This window comes from Callionymus lyra, chromosome 16 (genome assembly GCF_982586985.1).
Source record: "Callionymus lyra chromosome 16, fCalLyr1.hap1.1, whole genome shotgun sequence".
NCBI lineage: Eukaryota > Metazoa > Chordata > Actinopteri > Syngnathiformes > Callionymidae > Callionymus > Callionymus lyra.
The window spans coordinates 10,025,378-10,041,750 of record NC_141833.1 but is presented as its reverse complement, the minus strand read 5'-3'; the positions used below and the strand labels follow the sequence as shown (position 1 = coordinate 10,041,750).

Genomic DNA, 16,373 nt, shown 5'->3' with positions numbered 1-16,373 from the left:
TTTTAAAACACTTAAAGTGACCAACTACTTGTTGTTCTTTAGCTAAGAGCCCACTTTGTGATATGTAGTTCGATTTAGAGCACTGGTTATCAGGATTTAGTAGTATTAAACACTGTGTATCTGGATCAGGATGATCCAATACAATGTACGTTTTAGAAAACCTATCTAAAAAATACGATGGATTATTTCTGAATAGTGTGTTTCCCTGGATAATTTTCCTAATTTGTTTTTGTTAACAACATAGGATTTTGGTGTTGTCAGTACAGAATAAAATAAGTATTAATAAATAAGATAACCCACAAAATGAGTAACTGAAAGTCATATAACATTTTTTTAAACAACTGTCCCTTTAAAATGAAACATTATGTCACACAGGCTCTTCATACAAATTTAATATTATGGAGCTTCATTTGTAAAAAAAAAAAAAAAAGCTCAAAGAATTATGTCTCACCTTACCATGAAAAGTGATAGGTATCCTGCCAGGACTCAGGTTTCAGGGTCATGTTGCAGGTTGCAGAAGGTGGACCTTAGTGTTGTTTTCTTGTTCTCTTGCTTGCAGGATCTGAGGAGAAACATCTCAGCTACAGTTATTTTACTTTAATAACTTTACACCTTTTATTTTATCCAAAGTAGAACCTGATTTCAATAACTCTCTGAACTCACAACTGATCTTAAGAGCTCCATGGCTGATGCCAGAGGAAGCAGCAGCAGCAGGAGAAGTTTAGGAAGTGGAGTTCTTCGAGCTTCACAGGAGACGACTCACAAAGCCGGGATGCTTTTGTCGGACGAGAGAGTGGACTTCCTACGGGAGCAGGCCTTCTGTGTGCTGCGAGTGAAGACGGACAAATGGAACCGGTTCATCGGCACGGAGGACAACCAGAAGATCCTACTGGATTTTCTGGACCACATTTGGTCCAGCAGGCTTCTGCTCTTTACCGGACCTGGAGGGACACTGCATGCAGGGGACGCTCAGGTAAGCTTCTTAGAACATGCAGGTAAATATATCATTAAGATAACAATAACATGAAGCAAAGAGTACTTTTAACATACACCGTATCTAACTTAAATCTTTTTGAAATAAGTCGCTACTTATTTCTGGTGCTTTCAATAACGTTGAAAGCAATCCTACTGTTTTTTCATCTGCAAAGACCTCCCCGACGTGGAAGACCAAACTGCTCTGTGTGCTCAAAAAAGGCGTAAAAAGAATCTCCCGGGAAAGATTTAGAAATGAACTGTGGCTTGGAGAAGTGCCGGGGTACCCCATGGAGCACTTACCCGTTTTAATTTCAGAGGTACGCAGATCTAACTTAAATAATTCAACGGAATACGGCTTTGCAGTTGAAGATTCTGAATGGTTAAAGGTGCTGGTGAGTGTGCTCTCCAATGGTTTGAACCACAACGACTGGCCACAGGCGCTATCCGAGGACATCTTGAGGAATTTGGAAAAGCTGAGGAATACTGTGGTGACTCTTAGGGGCTGTGCTGAGGGACGAACCCTGTTGCCTTTACCTTTGTGTGTGGAGCGAGCCAGAGGCCAGGACATCCCACTCAGGTCAGCACACAAGAGGATGCTGCATGATGAAGTAACGTGTGTATGTGCAAACTGAATAGCGTTGTTTTTGTCACTACAGTACAACAATACTGATGGCGTAGAACAATTCTCTAGTTTATCAAGAATATCAACATTTTCTGATTGACTGATACACGCGCCACAAATCTCTGACAACATTTTGACTTTACAAAACGATCACAAAACATCTAATGCAAGTTAAATATTCATTGGAATCCCAAGAATATTCTATGTTATACATTTATATGTGAGTCAAATATCTTCGCATATGCACCAGCCAAGTTTACTAAAATTTCCTTTCCCCCAATCTTATGAATATAATCAATCAAAAATACCCCATAATTGTACTTTATGTTTCCATTACTCTACTTTTAACCCCCTTATGCCATGGTTGATCAATCTATTTATTTGCTTTTTCGCATATTTTGAAAGAAAAAGTTTTCTTACTTAACTAATATTGATTAAAAATAAATCCCATCATTATCATATAATCAGTTTCTTTGTTTAGCTTTTTAATGATTCAATTTTATGTCTGCTGTGATATACCAATCTTTTATAAATTGGGAAAAAATTAAGCAAATTATAACACTTTGAAACACAAATTGAACAAAAAGAAAAGTGCATTTTTTACAGATAGTAATAATCCATAACTTTCTTAATATTTATCACAGGAAAATGATACTTCATTACATTTTAAAAAGAATAGAGAAATGGAAACATTTTTCTCATCTTTAAAACATCTGTTTTAACATTTTCTTTTTAACTGTGGTTTTATAATCTTTTTTAATGGTGTGTCCTGAAAAGTACCTTGTAAATAAAATGATCATTATTACTATTATTAAATATAAATCAATTGAGCTTTGACATTTTACACATATGCCTATATGATGTAGAACAACTGCTAAGATTATTTATTACAATGTTTAAAAATGTGTTTTAAAATGATGAAAATCTGTTACATTTAAATGTTTATGTTCTTTATATTGACATCAACATTTAAAAAAAATAAATAAATGTAAAAACTGAGTTTGCATTTGAAACTTCAAAAATCTAAGTAAAATTGTTTTAAATAGCACCGTGTTGGAAAAGTGTATTTATATAAATGTAGCACAACCTTTATGTTGTTAGCTTAGCACTTTTGACGTTAGCTTAGCCCCGAAAGTTTAGCTAACTGTGACGTCACTAAAGCGCCGTCTCTTGGCAGTATACGCAATATTTCATGTATTTTAAGTCAAACTAACGCTCTCGGTTACCTCTCGCTGCAGCCCTGCGGGCTGGCCTCTGGACCAGGGCCTGCTCCACTCGGTGGAGACCCTCATAGTCCACTGGTCGAATCAAATTTGGGAAGTTCTGAGGAGAGACTCCGGAGAGTTGCTGCTCCGTGGAGATCATCCGGGTCCTAACGTGGAGCTGCAGTTCTGGAGCACTCAGAAGGAAAACCTTCAGGGGATTCAATCACAAGTAATGATATATTTATATATATGCACTTTTAAAATGCTCAAGTTCATATATTTTAATTTGTTTTTCGTTATAGATTGAAAGCCCAAAGGTGGAGCAGATAATAGAGATACTAAGGAGAGTCCAGAGCAGTTACTTCTACTCCTTCAAGGACATCGAGCGACAAGTCAATGATGGTAGATCAACATTTTTAACTCCTTCTCAGAGCATTAGTTCAATTTAGTCTCTTATTTTCAAGGATAAGCCACTTTAATTTCTCACCATTATTTCACTTACACAGTCATTTATTCATTTAATCCTTGGCTTATTGTTTTTCTAAGTTAAATTTGAGGGATCTTTTTTTGGGGGTCGTGCCATTTGTATGAGAAAACATCTGTAGTTAGAGTCAAATTGACAATAATAAAGTAGAATTATTAAGTAACGAAGTTGTCTAACTTCAAATAACCATTCATTAATCTTAAAATAACCCAGGACATGTACAATCCTTTTATAAATAAAGTGATCGCTCAAATTTAGCACCTAAAATATTCAATACATTTAATTTAAATGTATTTTTTGTTATTTATTTTATTGAATAAGTAAGTAAGTTCCCTTGAGACTGTTCTTGATGATGTTGTGGCTGTGTTTTGACACATGACATTTGTCCGCCTAGATTCTGGCTTTTACGAAGAAGCTGTATCTTTAAGTGTCATCACATATTATAACACTTGTTGTCTCATATAATTACGATTTATTATCTGTTTTTTGGTTTCAGTTAAGCCCATTCAACCTGACCATCTTGTAATGCATAATAAGTGGAGCAACATTTATGTACTTATGTTCGTACTTTATCTTTTAAAATAAAGCTGAAAAATAGAATAGATCTATAGTTTTTAATATCTAACTGAGTGTACTGTATGACATGTGAATGTTTGGAAATATATTGCACATTATATTCATGAGTATTCTCTATTATAGGGTGGTAATGATAAAATAATATACTTGATTAAAATCTCTATGAAAATGACATTATTGGTTAAATTGACCCTTGTCAATGGTTAGATTAGATTAGATTAGATTTATTGTATAGCGGGTAAAATGAAAAGTCGTGTCAAGCCCTTTATATTGCTAGAGTATTTGTATAGATTCAGCCAAAGTGAATACATTTCCCTCTGATTGATTCTATCAATCCGTGTATAAATGGTTTTTCATTACCTCGTGACAGCTGTGCTGGAAGCAGAAGACATCGATTTATATCTGCGTCCACTGAAGAGGGTTATTAGTGGCTTAGAAGAGAGAAGTTTTCCCAGAGTGGAGCCTCTGCTGCCGCCTCTCTTCCACACTCTCTGTCTCATCTGGAGTCACTCCAAGTACTACTGCACTCCTCAGCGCATGGTCGTGCTCCTGCAAGAGTTCTCCAACCTAATCGTTGAAAAGGTACAGAGAGTTTTTTTAGTTTCTGTCAGACCTTAAGGGCCAACGGTGTGTCTTCCTCGCAGGGCTTTGCTTATCTCTTACCAGAGGAATTGTTCAAGATGGAGCTCGAGGAAGGGGTGGAGAGAGTCCACATCACCGTCTCGGTTCTGCGCACTTTCAAGCAGTTGTTCCGCACTTACCGACTGCGGATCCCTGAGTTCTACAAGTACAGCGCAGACGTGAAGCTCTGGGACTTCCCGGCCTCGCTCGTGTTCGATCGCTCGGACCGTATCCTGGAGAGACTTCTCATGATAGAGGTGAAGCAGATGTTTGGCCTCGATTCCTACTCAGTCCATAATCAATGTATTTGTGTTTGCATTTAGGAAGTGTTTGCTGCAGCTTTGGATTTTCTAAAACTGGAGAAGATTGAACTGGGTGGATCCAGAGGGAAAGTCCTGAGTGAGATGGTGTCCAGCATGAATGATGAGTTTCATGACAGCTGGCGTGTAGTGAGGGAGAGCAAATATGACCCACTGGATTACAACAATGATGTAAGACTTCAAACTTACTTCAAATATATATATAGCGCAACAATATGATGTATTGCGTTCCTGTAGAAACGATGATATATTTGTAGTATTTTTAAGTACTTAAACTGCGGGAGTCGATTGTATCCTCTAGTTCTCAGTCATTGGTCGGATCTTGCGGGATTTCATTCTGGTTTTTGCTTCCTTTAGGACGTAATGTGCTGCCATCTAGAGGCCGGAACGCCGTAAACACAAACACACTGTTTTGAACTATAAACCATTAAAGGACTATGGTAACCCATAAGATATTATTTGTAAGCCATGATGAAAAAAATATATATATACAGTGCTGTCGAATATTGACACAGTATCGTGAAAAGCATATCACATTATATATCGCCATATCGAAATTCTCCAACACCTCTATTATATGGTAAAAATGTATTTCAATAAGATCTTAAGGTAATCCTGATAAAGAGACAAGGAATAGATTATATAGTTTTGGTGGCATTATTAAGTTTCTTCTAGATTCAGGAATGTTTGAAACGAATCATAATTCACTTGTATGGCTTTAAACCGCTGCTGCCGCCTTGTTCAGAACTAGCATAAAAAGTAGCGGAAATTGAGTCCTTGAAATAAATCATCTTACGATGTTTATTATATATGTTGTTTTATGGTTGCTATTTTGCCAGAGTGCCAGAAAGTCAATCCTTATCATTTATTGTTTGTTTGTCTTTCGCCTATAAAGGTATTTAATCAAAGAAAGAATTTAACTTTTATTTTAGTTTTTTTGTAATATTATATAAGCACCTTGGCAGAGGTATGTGTTGTCTTAATGCTTGTCTATCTTACTGCGTATTTTGTTGTTATTTTGTTGTATAGAAATGATAATAAAGTTAATTTTCCAAAATGTAATATTTTGTATACAGGGTTTTGAACAATACTACAAAAATTTCATGGAAAAGATCAAAGACTTCGACCAGCGTCTGGGAACTGTGCTCAACATCGCGTTTCAGCACTCGAACAACCTACAGTCTACTTTCAAGGTGCGGAGTTTCAGCTCTACAAGTCTAAGTATCTTAACACATCTCATCATTGTTGCAGCTGTTGAAGATGTTTGGCTCCCTGCTCGAGAGACCCACGATCCACCAGCTGTTTTCACCGAACTACGCTGCGTTGTTGAGTCAGTTCAACGACGAAATAGACAACTTCTGGGTGTTGCAAGATCAAAATAAAGAAGGGGTGAGAAGAAAGTTGAATCAATCTTTTGTAATATAACTTTTCTGTTGTAGTAATCTTTAATTTCGGGGTTTCAGAGAAGATCAGACTGTGAGGTTCTAGGTAAAAACATGCCTTCAGTTGCTCGGAAGCTGAGATGGTCACAAATGATTCGGGATCACATCCTCACCAACAGGAGCGAGCTCTGTCAGATGGCTCATATGTAAGCAAGGATCTAAAATAAAAGGGAACTCTCCATCCTTAACAAGTCCTTTCTCTGCCAGGCCTCTCGGATCTGCTGAGACGGATGTCATTTTTAAGAAATGTGAGCACATTCTGCAGGTGTTAGACCAGCGAGACGAGCAGATCTTCTCAGAGTGGATGGATGGACTGGAGGAAACCTGCCACACTCACCTGAGAGAACCTTTGCTGACACTCAACAAAGAAACAGGCCTGTACCGCCTCAACTTTAGCCCCGTGGTACGTTTAAGTAAATTAGGTTTATCAGGAAGAAGAGGAGATGACTTTGAAGGTAAAGAAGGGGAGAAGAAGAAAACCATTTATTTCTGATATATAGACTACTAATTATGTAAAAATTAGTTCAGAAGTCAAACAAAAGTGTCAGCACATAGTGCAGGGAATGATTCTTTATACACCTAATGGAGGTCTGGAGGCTACATGAGGTCCTTTGAGTGCATTAATCGGAGATAAAAGTTGTCACGATTAGAAGAGTCAGGAGACCAAGAAGCAGAAGTAGACCAGGAGGCATATGGATATTCAGAGGGTTTCATTTTGTATTCAAAATAAAGCTTTAAGTTCGACAACAAAATACATTCAAAACACATAATGGGGCAATGTATAAATGGCACAGAACAAAAATATCTAAAATTGTCCGAATCCACAGGAAGGAAAACCTTTTTAGAGCAAAAAAATAAATATTATATCCTGAACAAAATCCAGCCAGAAAGAAGACAACATGGGTCCTGGTACACGTACCTTCACACTGAGACAATCTGAATGATGTCCTCAGTTCCAGACATATTAAATAAACAAGAAGCTGGGTGATTACAAATTGGCAACATGATTTACACAGGAAGCACAAGGACATAATAAAAGCATTGTCAGGTTAGGAATCTGATTTAACGTTTTTACAAAGAATAGAAATCAGATCTGTTTTAAAAGTCACAGGTTTTACTTGCAAGTGAGAAAAACCAAGCTTACTGTACATGACTGAATTATTTCTGAAGCACAGAGCTGTTCGTTGGCTGTTGTATCTTCGTAGCAGTTTCAGAAGTCGTTAATTATCTTTCTCCAAATGTTTACACCCAACACAAACCAGTTATTTCCACTCACGGCTGTGGTCAATGTTCACTTCTTCAAAGATAGTACGTAAGTAAGTAAGTAAAATGGTTGGTAAATATGGTAACATAATATTAGCTCAGCATTTCCCATAAAAGCATACAAGAAAAGAGTAATTGATATTTTCTGAGAATAAAATTCTTTTTTAACTTGTTTTATTATTTATATAAAAAATCAATCTCTAAAAAAAAGGTAATTTAATGTTGGACTTTTCTTTATCCCTGCTGTTCTTTTGAGAATATCTTATCAAAAATAAATACATTAAAAAAAACATGTTTAAATAAAGTACCTTTTGATCACATTGACGTTTTTGTCCATAGTTCTTTAATGATTTATGAAGAGGACATTAAAATAAAAATGAATAAAATGATGAAATACATAAAATTTCCCCTTTTTTTTCTTTTTCGTTTGTTCGATTTTGGTTTTACATTCTTATTATAAAGGTAGACGACCCCTAAATCAGCTTAACCATGAGCCTAAGTTAAATAAAAAGGTTAACCGTTTACATTTATCGCTATATTTTGTGAAAAATTCAATGTTTTATCTTCTCTCTCTGCAGTTATCATCTGTGCTCAAAGAGGTGAAATATCTGGGAATGATGAAGAAACCAAATATTCCAGAGGAAGCTCTTAAACTTTACTCCAAACGGGAGCAGCTCCACACGGTGAGTCTGCAATATCTTATTAAATCTGTCAAATGTAGCAATAAATAAAAGGTTAGAGAATGAATGACGTGTGTGTGACTGCAGTACACGCAGACCCTCACCATGGTGACCCAGTGGTACAACCAACTCACGAGCACACTGCTGGCCGTGGAGCTTGGACTGGTGAGGAGCGAAATGGAGGCGACGAGGAGAAAACTGGAGCCTGCTCTGGGCGATCTCACCTGGGCTCGGGATGATCTGTGGGACTACATCAAGAGCACAAGAGAACTCGTGAAGGTATACCGTCGATATCTGACTCCATTAATTCACTTAACTTCTCTCCTTTTGGCGTCCACAAGAGCCTTTCTGGTCGAGTCCAGAAGAGCAAAGAGAACGTGGAGGCTGTCCAAGCTCTGATGGGGAAGTTCAGCCATCAAGCTTTCATCACCAGAAAGACCCGCGGTTCTCCTCTCCTGGTGTTCTCTGACATCGACGAGAGCGTTTCCAAACAGCACTCTCTCGTCGCCACTACTGGGGAGGAAATCCACCAACTAATAGAGGTAATTAAAGCAGGATTTTAAGGATGTTTGAATTCATCATCATGATCTCTCTGAAGGAGAACAAGTCTCTTCTCGGGGTGTCAGACGTGGGGGGCGGTGAGTGGCAGGCGTACACCGACTACGTGGATCAGATCATCCTGTCCGGCTTCGGCAGTGCAGTTCGCTGCTCCTTGAACTACTTCGTGGACAAGACGGACCCGGCCCTGCGCATCACGCCTCTGTTCGAGGTGCAGCTGGTTCTCGCCGGCAACGAGATGACCTTCGACCCGCCGCTGGACTACAACCGTCGGGGCAACTTCTTCGAGATCGTCGACAAAATGGTCGTCAACATTTGCAAAGTGGCTTCTTTCATTCCACGCGTTGCCAAGCATAAGATGCTGGACGACTATCAGGTGCAGCGTTTTTTTTTAAAAGATCTCTGTAGACATGTTTTAAGATCTTTAAACGTCTCGTATTCAAGAGCGACATCAATCAAGTGGAAGATCTGTCATCGATGTCTCACGCTCTACGCTCCCGAACACGAGCAGCCATCGCCAAGGTGAGGATTATTTCACCGATTAAGACAAATATTTACTCAACGTGTTTTCACAGGTTAGAGAATATCAAGGATCGTTTGCCAGCTATCGCTACCTGTGGACCGACGACAGGTTGTTGCCGTGCTGTTTACTAATGCGCTATGATATCAGTGTCATGAGGTTTTACTCTAACAGGTCAGAGTTCATGAGGCAATTCCTGCTCTACGGTCACGTCCTGAGTGCCGAGGAAGCCCAGCTGTATGCGGACTACGAACTCAAAAAGAACCCGCCGACTCTGGACAAGTTTAAGGATCAAGTATGTTTCGCTCTTCAATGTAGTTGTCGTAGCGTCATGGAATCCTTGTGTTGTTGTCGTAGATCAACCTGTTCGAGTCTCTGTACGAGCGCGTGAGCAAGATGGAGGACATGAGGGTGTTCAACGGGTGGCTGCAGCTGGACGTCAGACCTTTCAAACACACGCTGATGAACGTCATCAAGAGGTGGAGCTGGATGTTTAAGGAACATCTGCTCAACCATGTGAACCAAAGGTCGGTGCAAACCTTTCAACCTTTCAAGCAAAGATATGTCGAGCAAAGTGTGCGAACCTTTGACTGTGTTAGTGCAGCCCTCGTGAAGTCAGGGTCAGATTATGAAACTTTATTAATAGATATGTTTCTACTTAATATCATTGTGAATAACTTAATCAATCATGAATATTACTTGTTAGTTATTGCTTTTTCTTCTCATAGTAAATTGAAAAAAATACAAGATATAACATGTTTTATATTTAAGTAAATTGTATATATAATTAATATATTCTCTATATAATTCCATGATGTAATTTAATTTTGTAATTGTATGTTATGGAGCCCACATGAAGTTAAAGTAAAACTAAAAAAAATGATAAAGACTAAATTGACCCATTGATAAGGATGTCCACATTTATTAAGTAATTATTGCTCCATTTAAAAAAAATACATTACTTGTTTTAGGACTTCTGTATTTAATGTATTTATTTTCCTTCTTTTTTTTAAATTCTATATGTCTAACAAGCATTGCCTTACGCCAAAATACCTTTTTCTGAAGATGTATTTAAATAAATAATAAAAAGAAAACATAGATTTATTTTGTAAAAGAAAAAGTGTTTGTATTATATTTGAATGTTTTTCGTTTAACCAAATATTTACTACTAGAAAATAGCCATATTTCTCGATTTATAACAGGAATGTTGGAATACATTTGATTTCAAATGAAATAATAATCAATTCGCAATTTAAAACATCATGATCGTACATTTGTGCCTTACATTTGGTTTTTTATTGAACATAAAAAAATGTTTTCCTATATTAAAGAATCTTGCTATTTATTTTTGCAGTTTTTCAAAATTAATTCTTTAAACATGAATAGTAATAAAAGCTTGTAGGAACATTTAATTGTAGGTTTTTAAAGTTTTCTGCATTAAAGGGTTACATTAATCTGACGTTATAATCCTCCTATAAGAGCAAGAAAGTAGTACTAAAGTGAAAACTCTCCTACAGTGTGCGAGAGCTGACAACTTTTGTGGAAGACACGGGCTGTGGTCTGTCCAAGAATGTCTCTGATGGCGACTACGCCAGCCTGGTGGACATCATGGGGCATCTGATGGCGATAAGGGACCGACAGATCAGCAACGAGAAGCATTTTAAACCTCTCAAATCCACGGCCGAACTCCTCAAAACATACGGACAACAACTCCCCGAGAGCGTCTACGAGCAGCTCGAGGTCCATACACAGTTGTGTGTTTGTGTGCATCTATGTGTGTGTTTAACGTCGTCGTATGAAAACACAGGAGCTGCCAGAGAAATGGAGGAGCTTGAAGAAAGTTGCCTTCACGGTCAAACACGAAGTGGCGCCGCTGCAGTCCAACGAGGTGTCAGTCATTCGCAGGAAGTGCGTTCGGTTTGAGGTGAGGAGTGTAGAGTGTCGACCCCTCACAAAGAGCTCGCTGTCGACTCAGACGACGCTTCTCAGTTTCACTCCTGCATTATGAATGACCAAGAACTGCACTTTTGCTTCTAACGCAAAACAAGGTTTTCGCACCTTTTTTAAGGTCAAGCAGTACGAGTTCAGAGAGCAGTTCCGCACCGAGGCCATCTTTAAAATCGACATCAAAGAGCCGTACAAACAGATCGATAAGGTCAGCGGTTGCATTATCGAGCTCAGTCGGCACTTATCGAACCCATCATCTCGTCTTCTACAGACGCATCAAGCGGTCGCGTCAATGGAGTCTGAGATGAAGAAGCTGCAGGACACGGCGGACCTGTTTGAGGTCAGCTTCCCCGACTACAAGCAGCTGCAACAGTGTCGCACCGACATCATCCTGGTCAAGGCCGTCTGGGACATGGTCGTATTTGTGAAGGTATTCATTGTTCACTAATCCACGTCATTTATTTCACAAGTTTGGAGTCAATTTTCCTATGAAATGTGCTTTCTAGAGTAGCATAGAAGACTGGACTAAGACGCCCTGGAAGGAGATCAACGTGGAGCAAATGGACATGGAGATTCGAAGATTCGCTAAAGTACGGTTACATTTAATAGCTGTTTGGCTCAAGATAATTCTATATTTTTTCGTCTCAGGAGATGAAGATGCAGGATAAGGACGTCCGCACCTGGGATGTCTACATGGGACTGGAGTCGACCGTGAAGAACCTGCTGACGTCGCTGAGAGCCGTCAACGAGCTGCAGAACTCTGCTGTCAGAGAGAGACACTGGCAGCAGCTCATGAACACCACAGGGGTATTTCTGCAGCTTTTCATTTCAACCTTTAATTTACCACAATTATCTTTTTCCTCGAGGTTGTTTTTCTGCAGTAGCACAGATTACACTCAGTTACACTGAGTGATTTATTTATTTAAAAAACGGCTTCTAATAGCAAAAATAAGAACTTCACTGGCATGTTAATATATTTAGACAGGGAAAATCAGGTAAATGCTGGCAGTCCAAGTGATGAGTTCACTGAGATGGAGTGAGAGACGAAAGAGCAGGTTCTGAAAGACAGGTTAGCTCGTTGCAGAACTTATCAGAAAATGTATTTATCCAACACAGAACTTAGTGTCTCAACTAAGTGAGTCGGCGATGGTAAGAAGAGCATCCTCACTGATCAGTCCTACCACACAGGCAAAAAAAAAATCAATCAGCAAAACACTTAAACACTTAAACCATTTGTGGCCCGTTACATGATATTCTGTGGCCCCTTATTTTAATGTCTGTTTCCATGAGTGCGTGCTGAGCAAAGGACTCCATTTGGGTTCAATGACAGTCATCACATCAATTGTTATCATTTATATAACTTTCATTATATTGTTAAGCTAAAGCACATTTGTGAAATAAAATATCACATTGGTCAAAAATGGTCCAAATTCACAGTGAAACCTCATAAAAATCCAAAATACATCAAACAATAAACTACTGAATATAATATAACTGAATATAATCAAAACTACACAATTGTACTTAACTTACTAATCATGTTTAATTTCATTTCAAATGTTTATTATCGTAGCTTAAAAACATAAAACCAAGAGTTACCTCCTTTAGAAGTGTTAAACACAGTTAAATAAGTTTTGCTTCTTTAGTATCTAACAAGTAGCATGGCCGATAAAAAGCAAGAACAGATGGTTTAAGCAAAGCTTGTCATTGGGAGTTTTATTGAGATCATTTATAATGGCCACATTAAATCAGATCAATGGCTATTAACAGCCGTATTTAATCTTTATTTTTAAAACCTGCTCAGCGCCGTGACTGCTGCCACATTCGTTGGTGTTAATGGTACGAGTCCCGGAATAAAGTTAGCTAGCTGTCAGGAGCTAGCTTATTTATTCACTCATTGTTGTGATGACAGAGGTCATAGGGTTATCATCGATCATATATTTGATATTTTTTAAAGCGTTTGTACTAGTAACATCACAGAAAATAGTATTTGATTTTTGTCTTTGTGCTAAAATTAAGGCATCCTTTCCAGGGTTTCCTCCGCCTCTCGTTAAAGCAGAGGATAATGATTGTATGTGTGATCCATTGCTTTCGACCCAGTCTGCAAGAAATGTTCACGTCTGGACGAGTCTAATTTGGTGTTTTGTTATACAAAGCTTAAAACATAATAAACTTCTTTCATGACATGTTTATTGTCCAGAAATTAAATGTTTCCTATCCTAACATCTCAGTAACTTCAGTAAGTGGATTTGAAAGTCACAAACATTAAAAATGAATTGGTTTTTCTTTCACTGTCCTTGAGGGGGTCTGTAGAATCTTAAACAGTGAAAAAGTCAATTCGATAAATAAAAGTTATCGCCATAAAATCAAAAAGAAGCCATCTGACCTGTATATTATGATGATGCATTATAACTTATTCTCTTTCTTCATCGAATGCCCTGTGTTAAGGTATTTCTAACCTTTTAAAAGCCATCTATTGAAGCCTGTGCATATTTAGAAACCTAATCCTCTTGAAACACGATCCTAGTCAAGTATCTCAGTTACCCTTGTTGCTCCTCAGGTCACCTTTGTCATGGGGGAGAGCACCACCATGGGGGACCTTCTGGATTTGCAGCTTCATAGGGTGGAGGATGAGGTCAAAAACATCGTGGACAAAGCTGTGAAAGAGCTCGGCATCGAGAAGGTTGAATTAATCCTCTTATCAAATGATTAAACAAACATGTTTGAACAACAAAAAATATATCTGTAATGTAATTAACTTACATTTAAAGGTCATAAGAGCGACATGTTTTTGTACAGGTGTTGGCTGAAATCGACCAGACCTGGAGTGTTATGTCTCTTTCATATGATACTCATCCCACCACTGGAATACCTTTGCTTAAAGTAGATGAAAATCTCATTGAGACACTAGAGGACAACCAGGTGAGTTTACTAAATCATGTCATTAAATACTGATTTCTTTCCCATTTTTTTTAATATAAATTATATGAAATTTCTGTTGAAATTCATGTTTATTTTCTTCCCCTATTTCATTCTTTCTTATTGGTATTTTTGTCTCTTGAAGAATATTTAAAATTATATATTAAAAAACAGATTGCTATAATATTTCCATAAAAAAAATGTATATACAATGAAACAAATAGTTTTCATAACGTCATAGCATAATTACACTCTCTTAATTGTTTGTGTAATTGTTGTAGATATTAATTAATTAATTAATTAATTTTTTATTATTGTTTCCCTTTTTTTTTCTTCTTAGTTCCAACCATTTTCTGCTTGATTGACCTCATATCAGTTACATGACCACTTGTCCACCAGTGGTTTAGCTAGTACATTTAAAATATATATATATATATATATTTCTGACCTTTTAATGTTGTCTGACATAATTCATCATAATGTTCACAATAACCTTGAAGAATGTCCTGACCTTAACTCATTTCTGACTCTTTTTTTTTAGGTGCAGCTACAGAATATCCTCATGAGCAAATACGTGGAATATTTCCAATCTGAGGTCAGTGGGTGGCAGAGGAAGCTGATGGTGGCTGACCTGGTTATCTCGGCCTGGCTCTCCGTCCAGAGGACGTGGGCTCACCTGAACAGCATCTTCACAAACAGCCACGACATCCGGCGCCAGCTGGCCGGTGATGCCGAGCGCTTTCAGGGGATACACAATGACTTCCAGGTACGAGATCTTCAGCATTACTTTAAACATTTCCAAGCGTCATCTTCCAAATACCATCGTTTCTCTTTAAGAACCTGGCGACTGAGGTGGTGAAGAACGACAACGTGGTAGAAGTTACCAACCAGCCTGGATTCCTGGAGAATCTTGAGACTCTGCAGCAGAGGTTGTCCGTTTGCGAGAAGGCATTGGCGGAGTATCTGGAAACCAAACGTGTCACATTCCCTCGATTTTATTTCGTATCTTCCTCGGATCTGCTGGAGATCGTTTCCAAAGGAACACAGCCTAGACAGGTGACACCCCTCTTTCAATCAACCTACATTTCCAGGCTAATCTACAACTATTTTATCAGTTATTTATCAATAGGTGTTTATTGTCTGAATTGTCTGTTAGAAGGAAGATTTCTTTTTTTGCAAGAGCAAAACTCTTCTATCTGGAGGATCATCGGAATATATATATACAGTATATATCGTAGTTGTATCTGGATTTTTTTTTTACTTACGATCCATATATTTTGGGCATGTAGCATTAAAACTTGATGGTGAATCTATAGTTACCTTTGTTGGGGTCTATGACCTAGTAATGGGTTGATGAGGCCTCATTAAACTGTGTAGTACACCATTTTTGTAACACATAAATTACACAATACACATCGCAATATGGAAACAACGGAAAGTTAAATTAAAAGACCATAAATGTGTTTTTTTTATCAAATAACTTGTAAAACGTTACAGAGAAAGGATGAACAGTGGCGTACCTGCGGATAGACAGCGATCACTGAATGCAACTCAGCATCGTCGGTAAATGCCGACGCTTCAAGCCACACAGGACATAAAGCCTGTTAGGAGAAACATATTCACTCGGTTACATATGAAAACACTGTATCATGATACAGAGTCTATTCTCTTTTGTAATTTTCCTAATGAAAGTTTATTATGATTGCAGTACTTGAAATGTTTTACTACTTCTGAGTAACATAGGCATATGTGTGGGTTTCTCGCCAATGATGCCACAAACACAGCAAGAAGCATTAAGTTTCAATCTGAAGCCCATGTCAAAAAAATCCTACATTAAATTCAAAATGCTCCCATTTCAGGTGACGAGACATTTGCTAAAGTTGTTCGACAATATAGCAGATCTTCGCTTTAAGGACTCCGGGTCAGCAGGCGAGGACGATGGACCTGTCGTTGCCATCGGGATGTACAGTCGTGAGGGAGAGTACGTTTCGTTCTCAGAGGCTTGTGTCTGCCAAGGACAGGTAGAGACGAATCATTGATTATTACCCTGTGTAGCTCCACTGAAATTACCATTTGATTCCTGCAGGCTGAGTCTTGGTTGAGTGATTTGGAGAACACCATGCGCTGCACTGTCAGGAAGGAAATCCAAGAAGCTGTCGCTGCTTATGAAGACAAACCGAGAGACCAGTGGTTCTTTGACTATCCTGCTCAGGTGCCATCTAAAATAAGAAAATAAATAAT

The 16,373-nt window shown here is 38.2% G+C and overlaps 3 protein-coding genes across 4 annotated transcripts in view; all 3 read left to right on the top strand.

The window, feature by feature from the left end:
• The first annotated feature begins 989 nt into the window (after positions 1–989).
• LOC148063606 (dynein axonemal heavy chain 11-like) lies at positions 990–5,554 on the top strand. The gene is made up of 9 exons (XM_087811773.1): positions 990–995; positions 1,149–1,292; positions 1,362–1,552; positions 2,836–3,031; positions 3,105–3,204; positions 4,233–4,444; positions 4,507–4,740; positions 4,807–4,974; positions 5,549–5,554. The coding sequence occupies exons 1-9, from the start codon at positions 990–992 to the stop codon at positions 5,552–5,554; spliced, it is 1,257 nt and encodes a 418-aa protein (XP_087667899.1).
• Positions 5,555–5,906: 352 nt separating this feature from the next.
• Positions 5,907–9,657, top strand: LOC148063605 (dynein beta chain, ciliary-like). Its single transcript, XM_087811772.1, has 12 exons — positions 5,907–5,996; positions 6,055–6,192; positions 6,267–6,391; positions 6,453–6,648; positions 8,087–8,191; positions 8,276–8,467; positions 8,530–8,730; positions 8,787–9,122; positions 9,191–9,268; positions 9,322–9,377; positions 9,441–9,548; positions 9,624–9,657. The coding sequence occupies exons 1-12, from the start codon at positions 5,907–5,909 to the stop codon at positions 9,655–9,657; spliced, it is 1,659 nt and encodes a 552-aa protein (XP_087667898.1).
• Positions 9,624–16,373, top strand: part of dnah9l (dynein, axonemal, heavy polypeptide 9 like) — a 35,183-nt gene continuing 28,433 nt past the window's right edge. For both annotated transcript variants that reach the window (XM_087811499.1, XM_087811498.1), the window contains exons 1-13: positions 9,624–9,793; positions 10,784–11,006; positions 11,074–11,190; positions 11,335–11,421; positions 11,485–11,643; positions 11,720–11,803; positions 11,862–12,020; positions 13,774–13,896; positions 14,013–14,135; positions 14,674–14,898; positions 14,970–15,188; positions 15,992–16,153; positions 16,219–16,344. In XM_087811499.1, the coding sequence (XP_087667625.1) occupies positions 9,663–9,793; positions 10,784–11,006; positions 11,074–11,190; positions 11,335–11,421; positions 11,485–11,643; positions 11,720–11,803; positions 11,862–12,020; positions 13,774–13,896; positions 14,013–14,135; positions 14,674–14,898; positions 14,970–15,188; positions 15,992–16,153; positions 16,219–16,344 (1,938 nt within the window). In that variant the 5' untranslated portion in view covers positions 9,624–9,662. The remainder of the gene's footprint in view (positions 9,794–10,783; positions 11,007–11,073; positions 11,191–11,334; positions 11,422–11,484; positions 11,644–11,719; positions 11,804–11,861; positions 12,021–13,773; positions 13,897–14,012; positions 14,136–14,673; positions 14,899–14,969; positions 15,189–15,991; positions 16,154–16,218; positions 16,345–16,373) is intronic.